General features: G+C 52.5%; 2 protein-coding genes across 2 annotated transcripts; both read right to left on the bottom strand.

The window, feature by feature from the left end:
- Positions 1 to 2,358: 2,358 nt before the first annotated feature.
- Positions 2,359 to 4,976, bottom strand: ABB37_00094 (putative protein kinase; the record flags this gene model as incomplete). The annotated part of the gene is made up of 1 exon (XM_015796157.1): positions 2,359 to 4,976. The coding sequence occupies exon 1, from the start codon at positions 3,463 to 3,465 to the stop codon at positions 2,359 to 2,361; it is 1,107 nt and encodes a 368-aa protein (XP_015664165.1). The 5' UTR covers positions 3,466 to 4,976.
- Positions 4,977 to 5,695: 719 nt separating this feature from the next.
- Positions 5,696 to 9,688, bottom strand: ABB37_00093 (putative ATP-dependent DEAD/H RNA helicase; the record flags this gene model as incomplete). The annotated part of the gene is made up of 1 exon (XM_015796156.1): positions 5,696 to 9,688. The coding sequence occupies one exon, from the start codon at positions 9,686 to 9,688 to the stop codon at positions 5,696 to 5,698; it is 3,993 nt and encodes a 1,330-aa protein (XP_015664164.1).
- Positions 9,689 to 9,915: the final 227 nt, after the last annotated feature.

The raw sequence follows: 9,915 nt of genomic DNA, 5'->3' as shown, positions 1-9,915 counted from the left end.
GTAGGATGAAATAATAATCATCATAATAATAATTTTCCGTTTTCCGTGGGTCTCTCTCTCTCTGCCTCTTCGGAGCCGCCGCGTTAATTCACTGTATCCCGTGAAAGAGGATTCATTTTTTTTTTTTGCTTCCTTGTTTGCTGACCTTGCTGATGGTGAAAAGTAGATAATTGTCATCCCTGACATGGGATGATTAGTGAAAGCATAAGCTGTCCAAGATGATCTGAAAAAAAGTGATCTCGATACCTCACTAATGCGAAAGTAGGAAAAAAAAACAAAACAATCTCATCCAACCCACGACAGCATTCGTGTTTCGCGGTTCTGCGTGCTGACGTGGTGCACGCTACACACGCTCCGATTTTTGGTTGTTTTTTGTTTGCGTTCGCTAGGACCACAGAAAAGCGAAACAAAAAAGAAGACTTAAGAAGAAGAAGAAAAAGCCAACGGCAAACAAAAACACTAACAGCAAAAGAAGTAAATATATATATATATATATATTTGAACGACCTAAACCATGAATCTGCCATCCCATCCGAGCAGAAGAGAACCAAACAAAAAAAAAACCGCTGCCAAGGCCTAATACGAATGGAGAGCGGTACCACCAACGCAACAAACGCAGTAGAAACCAGCACAAATTTCGCAGAGCACGACACCGTAAGAGTGTATTTTGCCTCGTTGGTGCGTCGAGCAGCAGCAACAACAGAACACTAAAAGGCAGGAATGTATGAACCGAAACTGCAGCTTTTCCTCCCTGAGATAGTCCACATCACCTTGTTGTCCCCCTCGCATGCCGTAGTAAAACAACTGCACTGTTCCGCTACGATCCGCCTCAGGAAAATATATTGCAAATAAAAGAGAGGGGAGGGAAAAAAAGATGAAGGAGCACGTGCCGAAGCCAGCACTCCACATATGAAGATAGCTTACATTGGAAGGGAAGAAAACGAAAGAAAAAGAACAACGATAGACATCGAGAAAAACGAGGAGAACAAGGAGTCGGCAAAAAGAGGTGACGTTCTGTCAATAGACGTCAAGGGAGGGGGGAAGCCGCAGAGGAGCGAAACAAGAAAGAGGTCAACTTACGCGGCGCGGCGCACGGTTGCAATGGAAGCGGAAGTTGAAACGTCACGAATGACTCACAGCATTTCGGAAATCGATTTCTACTCTTTTTTTGTTGTTGAGCACTCGCTCATTCTAAACTGCTTTCAACCCGTTCGTTTCTTTTGGGGTTGCTGCGTGCGGACAACAAGATAAAAGTTGTTTTGCATGGACTTACGGTGAAACCAAAAAACAGAACGGGAGAAAAGCAAAGAAGAAAACGCGCGTGTTACATGTGCGTGTTTTCGACTGTGTTCGTTGTAACTGATAGCAGAGTAACCGTATTCTGAGTCACCATAAAATACGCTTCTTCAAAAGAAGGCCATAAATTCTCTGCTCGGGGACTTCCGATTCGTCCGCTTCGCAGCTCTCCCCGTTTCTTCTCTTTTACCCTCTCCGAGTTGCAGTGGAGCAACAGATGAGTTGAACTACTGCCGTTTTTATTTTGGATGACGGCCAATAATAACAAAAGAGCGACACTTCAGTCACTCAGGTGACTCCACGCTGTTTACAAGAACAACAACAATAAGCAAGAAGCTCCCGAAGGATCTTGCTCAAATGCACCCACGCCACCATTCTCACGTGAGTTAAAACACAAAGCAGAGAAGAAGGAAGGTCAAAAGGCATGGAGGCGAAAGCCAATCGTCACAATTCGAGGAAAGAAACAGATGGTGGATATTCCTGCACCTACACTTTACACACGGAGTCCTAAAAAAAAAGGCGGCCTTAAGAATAAAACTTAAAGTGAGGAAAAAGTGATTTGAAAAAAAAAGATACTTTTCGTGGATGCCTTCTTAGGAGAAACAACAGGATATCTCCTTCGAATTCACTTACCTCCAAGAAAAAATGTGCGGTTTGTCACCCACAAAAAAAAACTAACGAATTGAGAGAAGAAGTCCAACGAATGTTAAGCTGCAAGTCAATATATATATATATATCTATATACTTATGTGAATACAAAACAAAACTAGAAGACTTTGTATTAATATATAGATATACGTTCGTGTGTGTGTGTGTGTGTGTATGTGAAGCAAAGTAAAACAAAAATGCCTCTCCGGCTTCAAAGTAACACACAGCACTCTCACGATCGATCGTTTCTTTTTCTTCTTGAAAATAAAAAGCACAGTTTTCTCTTGACTTTAATCGTTTGTCAGGTTGCTCGTGCCTTCGCACCGGAAGAAAGAGATAATCAAGAACTCCTTCAGCACGCACATCTAACTACGATTTCGGATTCATTTCCTTCTTCCATTTTTCTCTTTTTTTTTATCCGCTGTTCGGCTCAGACGCATCGTTCTGTGTGTCGCGTAGTACCGCATCCACATCCTTCACCAACTGACTTTGCACGGCGTCCTCTAGGTTCTTAATACGGCGAATATTGATCTTTAAGATGGGCAACGCCTTCTGCTGAAAGAGCGGAGAGGCCAAGATCTCGCACACCGATGGGCGCTTGTTGGGGTCCACGCTCAGCATTTGGTTGACTAATTGAATCAGCTCGCAGGAGTAGCGATCGGCCGGCAGCGGCTCGAAGCTACTTTGCCGTGTCACCATTTCCATCAACTCGGACAGATTCGTCGCCTGAAACGGCTTTCGCAGCGCTAGCAGTTCGTAGATGATGACCCCCAAAGACCAGATGTCCGCCTTGTAGCTGTACGACTGCCGCTGCCACAACTCCGGGGCGAGGTAGTAGGGTGTGCCGCAAAACGTGTTGCCCACCTCGCCCGACACACTCTCCTGGTACTGCCGCGAGAAGCCGAAGTCGCCCAGCTTGATAAGCCCTCTGCGCGTCAGCAGCACATTGGGGGTTTTAAGATCGCGGTGCATGATGCGGCGGTCGTGCAGGTAGCGAATGGCGAGGCACAGCTGCGCAAAGATGACAAGCACCTCCTCCTCGCGGTAGGGGATCGGCGCACCATTGTTCGTGTTCGCCGGCGGCTGGGCACGCGTGTCCACTTGCGTCTGCAGGTCACCCGCGTTCGCGTACTCGAGAATGTAGAGCTCGATTTGGTTCGCCTCGTAGGTCTCGATGAGGGTGATGATGTTGGGGTGGTGGCAACAGCGCATGTTCTCCACCTCCGCCCACGCAAAGGCCCGGTTCGCGCTGGAGGCGTGCGTCGTGTCGGACAGCTTACCCACCACCGTCTCGCCGGTTTCGTTGTTGATTAAAAGCCAAACAGTGGAGAAGGCCCCACGACCGATGGCGCGGCGGACGCGGTACTTGCACGGCAGCTTCGGCCCCACAACCGCAGGAAAGTTGGACACGAGTGGGTTCACGTAGTGATGGTGGGGCTCGCCACTTCCAGTGGATGGCTCCGCTGGCGGCACCAGCGGCGACGACTGCTGGTGTTGCTGTGGGGCAGCAGCACACTCCATGTGCCCGCTAATGTGTATTGTTGTGTGTGTGTGTGTGCGTGCTTTCTTCCACGAACGAGAAAGAAGTTTTTCTCTCTCCACCGAAAGCAGCTGGTTCTTCTTTTCTTTTTATACGAACACAGTCTTGCGTGGGCTGACGCAGCCACAAACACTTCAACAATAAAACAGAACTATGTATAAGCGGAAGTAAAGCACAAGGGAAAAAAATTCACTTCAAGCGGAGCCGCCTTTGCGATAAATCCCAACAGATACACCCGTCGCTACTCGCCACCACAGCAAAATGCAATCTTAAGTGAAACCGCTTCACGTGAAAGAACACGACAATAACAATAAAAAAGAGTTAAGAAGGTCCACAACGACGTTAATATGCCGCCACTATCAACGCCCCAAACAAACAAGCAAGAATAACACACAGGCAAGAGAGAGTTCAGAAAATAATAATAATAATAACACTTCTGCAGCCGTTGCTTAGAAAGGGGTTAAATATATTACCGAAAGAAGCAGAAATAAAACAAAAAGCGCCTCTTCTCTTCAGTACTTCAGTCCTACGGAGTGAAGAAAGGTAAAAACAAATAAAACAAAAGTAGAGAAACCACCGCAAGCGAAAGAAAAGAGGCCTGCGAGGCTTAAGAGCTTCGCGATCGATAGGCTCCTCACAGATTAAACAACGTGCCTAATGTTCAGCCACTCTGTTCTTCACGGAGACGTACAACTGATGATGGCGCACCTAGGCCACAATTTATGAACGTACTTCAAGGGGGCAAAAAAGAAAGAAAAACCCGCACGTGCGTTTCTCTCCCGTCTCAAATTGTGGCGGTTCAGAGATCAAGCGCCTGCTTTTTGTTGATGTTGTTCTTCTTTTGTCTGTTTGCTGTACCTGTGCAAAACAGCAGAGAGCGAGCAGCAACGGATGCTCCGCCTCTTGTCTCTTCTTCCTTGCTCTACGACAATACTGCAAGGTAGAAAGCAGAAGGTCACCAGCTGCACCAGGGGGAGACGAATGGAAAAGCAGGAAGATCGAATTAAAATAACAATAACAATAATAATAGCAATAGTAATAAATAAAGCTTTTCTGATGTGTGTGGTATTCAGAAATGGAAGCGGCCTCGAGCAAGTACACAGAAAAGCTTTTTAGCGTTTCGGAGAAGCTGACCGCAGCTTCAGAGAGCACACAGAAAACGGTAATAATAATAATAATGAGACTAAGTGATTACCAACGAAGGTGTTTTCCTCTCTCTGCGTCGTTTTTTGGTGCTATTGACCAAACCGCAATTCTTTGTTTACCCAAACGATCAAACTTCACGCACTCTTCGTCCACCTTTCGCTTTGACCAATTTTTTTTCCTTTTTGGCCTATTTGTTTACGTGCCGATGAATCTCACCGCGATCGTTCTTCTTTCTCTTTTTTTTTGTCCGTCTGCTCTCTCGTTTGGGAGAGGAAACTACGTAAATGAATAAGAGAGGTTGAATACCAAAAGACTTGTTTGACGCACACACGTCAGAGAGAACACTACACGGGGGGGGGATATATATTGAGTTTAAGTCGATAAGGAAATTAGAAGGGAGAATGGGAAAAATAAGCGGGAGAAAAACAAAATACATATATCGCATTCTCCTCGTATTACAGCAACAAGAAGACAATAGCGCATCGGCAGTCGCGCGGGAAATGATGCTACCGTTTCTAGCGTGTGATGCACGCCGGTAGCAGTCAGCTGATGCAAAGAGTGTGTCTTCCCCTTTTTGGAGGGAAATAAATTCATGGTGCTGTTGTGCGCTGTACCTGTGTATTCGATAAACAGGTTCACAAGAAGAAGCGGCATTTGCGAGCGCGGTGTCGTGTCTGTACACCTTTCTTTTTTCTCTCTGACTTGTGCAGAGATGCTGTTTCAGAATACAGCCAACTCGCAGTACTCTTTTTTTCTTGTTGTTATTGGTTGTGTTGAAGATACCGTGGTGAAAAAAAATAGCAAAATGAACCTTCTCTTTCCTTTCTCTCCTTTTCCCGCTCACACACCACAGTGGTGAGTGGGCGGCATCGGCAAAGAAAGGGGAGCGGTGAAGACGCAGTCGTCGCGTGTGATTTAATAGGCGTAAAAGATAGGGAGGGGGGAGGGGAAGAAAAAGAAAGGGAGCAGACGGAAAAGAAAAAGAAGCCAAAGGATCTGCCGCAGCGTAGTACTGAGAGGGATGGGGGAAGAAAGCTAAGCTCTTCTCTTCCTCCTCCATGGCGCCTACTCGAGGGTACCAACTTGACGACAGGTGGACAGTAAACCCTTCATCTCATCCTCGTCCACGCCGTAGACTACCGTCACGCCCAGCCACCGCAGCCCCTCGACCGAAATTATTTTGCTGGCGTGTGCGCCTTGGTAGCGGATGCAGACCCTTCGCATAGGTGTGGACTTCTCCTTGCCCGTTTTATCTGTTGTTCGCAGCTCAACATCGCACTCCGTCACGCCGCAGCCGGCCCCCGTCGAGAAGGTTCTTTCCGTCGCGCCGATCGCAGACGCTCGCCAGCTGCACGACGAGGCCGGAGAAGCGACAGGGGAGTGCTGCTGGCTGATGTTGCTGCTGCCATCGCTGCACCTAGCGTCCTGCGCACCTGCAAAAGCATCCGCATCACTCAGCGGGCTCTGCGACGCTCGCGGGGAGTGCGGCAACGCGTACCCCTGCACCGCGTCCACCACGGACATGGGCAGCAAGAATTCCACCTCCGCAAACTCCGCATCTCGCGTTGATGGCTCTCCAGCAGGATTCTCGTTGAGGCGTTGGTGAACGGCGCGATACCAGTTGCGACTGTCCTGACTGTTGGTCGGTGTGGTGGACGAGTACGCGTTGCTGAAGGTGTAGCTGCCCACCTCACTCACGCTATCCGACTCTGCCGCGGCGGACGAAAGGCCTGCTCCACACCGCCGTGCCTCGCTCAACGCTGCATTCCCGATCTTGGGGAGGTGAAATCTTGCGGGCGGTGCGTCGACGGCACGGAGCTCCTCGCGCAGCACCGTCTGCGGCTCAATTCGCGATGTCCAGAGATCGTCGTTGTACATCGCCATCACGCCAGCGCGCCCCTTGAAGAAGTACTCCAGCACCGACGGGGGCCACGTCTTGCGGCTGCACAGACACAAAAAACGGCCGAGGAAGACGACGGAGGGGGTCGCCGTCTTCGCGTAGCTGCGCTGAACCCTCAGCGCGGCCAACCCCGCGTCCCAAGACGCCACCACACCAGTAAAAGGCGAAGCAGCAGCAGAAGAAGAGGAGCCGACCCCTGCTGCCGCCCCACCACCACCGCCACCTCCCGCTCTGGCGAGGAGAGGTATCTTGCCTTCGGTGGTAAGGTAGCCTTTCTGCTGTGCATCCTTGCAGAACTCCACAAAAGCCTTTTGCGCTGCCTTGATGAGCCCGCCGCTGGCGGTGCCGGAGATGTGATCCCAGCGGCTCTGCGGTCGCCCCAGACCAGCGGACAACGACGACACAGGGGTGTCGTGCCCACCCCCGCCGGCCGAGACGGACATCATCACTGTCACCTGCACGAACGAGACCACCTCGCCCATTAAATCGCGGCTGTGAATGCAAAACACCTCGGTCCGATGCGCTCGTTGGAGGTCGAGCAAAATACTGCGTTGGCGCGCGAGCAGCGTGGAATCTTGTGTGGTGAGCCGCGACGCCTCGTTCGGGTTGACCGGGAGGGTGACAGGGAAAAACCCGCTGCTGCCGCAACTCTGTGTGCCGTTGGCATTGTCGTTAACGCTGCCGCCAAGAAGAAGCTCATCGTTTTCTAAGCACCAGGCGTCGGCACGGCAGCGAGATGACATGCGCTGCAGCATCTTTCCCGTGTGGTGAATAGCGCTCATGATGAAGCCCAGCCGCGGATGCCCATTCAGCAGGTTCGATAGTGTCAGAAAAAGTGTGTTCTTCATGCGGAGGCGGCCGCAGCTCTGCACGATGTTGCGCAGCTCGGTGTGCCGATGGCAGTAGAGGACCACGTGGCAGTCCGGCACGTCGATGCCCTCCTCCGCTACCGTGGTGGCAAAGACAAGGCGCGTCTCGCCGCAGCGGAACTTCTCGAGCAGCGCCGTCTGCGCCGCACGCGTCATGTAGTTGTCCGAAACGCGTTTGCCGTTCTTCTGCCCCAGCAGCACTTCGGGAAGCAACACCTTGTAGGCAAAGGGGCAGTACTCGGAGAAAATCCGCATGAGACTCGCCGCCGCATCGCGTGTTTCGACGAAGACGAGAACGCGCAGGTTATGCTCGAGCACGTCGTCCGGTGCGTGCGTCATCGCCACCGCGACCATGGCGAGCTCCGTGAAGACCCGCATGAGCACTTGAACGCGGGTGCTGCGGCTTCGCAGTCCATATGGCAGGAGGGTTCTGCCAGCTTGCAGTGCGTCGCCCATCGAGACAGCGTGTGAAAAGGAAAGCGTTGACACGGGAGTTGTGGCAGAGGCACTAGTCGTCCCAGCGTACGATGACCTCGTGTCTTGCGTAGAAAGAGTCTCATTGGAGTGCTCGGCAAGCGCGAGAGGGTGTTGGTGTCGTAGGCTGCCCATGAGTTGGAACACAGACAGAATCACAGGGCGGAGGACGATCGCAGTGATCGGGCCGCACCCTACGCGAATGCGCTCGACCTCCTCGTGGGAGAAATCTTGCGTGAAAGAGCGCATCATCGCCTCGTACGACTCGTCTTGCAGCGCGATCAGTGCTTTGCTTGCCGCTTTAATAAACTGAAGACCGAAAAGAATGAAGTCGGCGCACATCTTTATCTCCTCCTCGCTGCTCAGCAACGGCAGGGGTACGGCGCTACCGCTGCCGTTGTGCGCTGTGGATTCATGCTGGCCCGTCGTCTGTGCTGCCAGGTACGTCCGCACCTCTTTCTCCAACACGCTTCCGGGAGGAAAGCGCAGTGTCTTTTTGAACTTCTCCGTCATGGCCACATCCGTGAGGAACTGGTTGCAGCATGCCTCAAACCCTGGCGAGGCGACCGAGGTGGTGCGAAGGATTTCCATCTTCTTTCGCGCCCCGTTCTCCGGTACCAGCGCCTCCATGCGACGAAACACGTGCGACAACACTCGCCGCAGCGCCGTCTGCAACACGCGCTCCTCGTAGAGGGGAAGGTACGAGAGCGCCGTGATGGCCGGGTTAGGCCGGTGCAGCTTTAAGTCCGCCACCTCTTCCACTACACCGACAAGTCGGCACTGCAGCGTGAGCAACAGCATTACCAGCTCCCGCTCTTTTTTCTGGAAGTGCACCACCGGTGAGGCGGAGAGCCCAACGAGCTGCGGAAGAGGCATGTCGCGTGGGTAGCAGCTCAACAGCAGCTCCAGCACAGGACTCTCGACCTGCTCCCCCACGCCGTCAGGGTTGGAGGAGTGCGACGGGCGCGAGTTGGGCGGGCCACCCGTGCAAAGTTGTCTCTCACGCACCCGCCGCTCCTGCTCGTGTGCGCGTTGCAGCCGGGATGCGAGAACGGTCGCGGCGGCAGATCGCAGGCCAACAATATGCAGTCGCTCCCGTAGGGTTGCATCGTCGAGGTGGCACATGGACTCCACTGTCACTTGCCTTGCCTTGCCATCGCGTAACGTGTGAAGTTGCTCACAAATTCGTTGGTACGCTCCACCCTGCGCGTGGTGGGCTTCGTCGAGCAGCACGAGCGACGCGAGCTGTTCTGTCACGAGGGTCGGGGCCGCGCTGAGCCACTCGAAGAAGCGCGTATCGATGATGACGGCGACGCGACAGCGCGGAGCTTGGCAGAAGGCTTCCACCGTGCGGAACTCCTTCGCCCCGCCCGCCACGCATGCCACCGTCACACCCGTCAGCCGCTCCAACACCTTCGCCTGCTGCGCCGCCAGCGCCACTGTGCGCACCAGAAAGAAGACGCGCGAGGTCGGGTGCATCGCCAGATGGAGAGAGATGAGCGCCGCGGCCACCCAGGTCTTGCCGCCGCCCGTCTGCAGGTAAACCAAGGAGTCTTGCAGGGCGCTGACGCGGAAAAGCTCCCGCTGATAGGGGTAGAGCTTCGCGTATATGCATCGCAGCTGCTGCGCGTGCTCGTTGGAGACTCTATTTAGCACTTCGTTTTGTGCTCCTTCGCAGTCAAGGCTTTGCCGCGGCGCGGGGCATCGAACGGTGTTTGGTGCCACCGTCCCCGGAAGCGCGACGCTAGCCGCGTCTGCCGCTCCATCATTTGTGTACTGGTGGAAGTTCCATTCTCCTGATGCGAAATGCGTCATCGTTGACGTACGTGGTCTGGTGAGCTGGGTGCAGCAACTCCACTGTCACCGTCAAACCGACAAGAGGAAAAGAGGGGTAAAGTCACACCTGTTGTGGTTGATGTGCTTTGACACACTCTACAAAAAAAAAGAACTAAAACGGTAATAATCTGACCACTTAATTTCGTCTGCCCTCTCGCTATCTGTCTTTATTTTTCTGCCGGTGCTGTAAAGGTGTTATGAAGCAA

This window comes from Leptomonas pyrrhocoris (genome assembly GCF_001293395.1).
Source record: "Leptomonas pyrrhocoris isolate H10 chromosome Unknown, whole genome shotgun sequence".
Classification (NCBI taxonomy): Eukaryota; Euglenozoa; class Kinetoplastea; order Trypanosomatida; family Trypanosomatidae; genus Leptomonas; species Leptomonas pyrrhocoris.
This window is presented reverse-complemented; position numbering and strand designations above follow the sequence as displayed.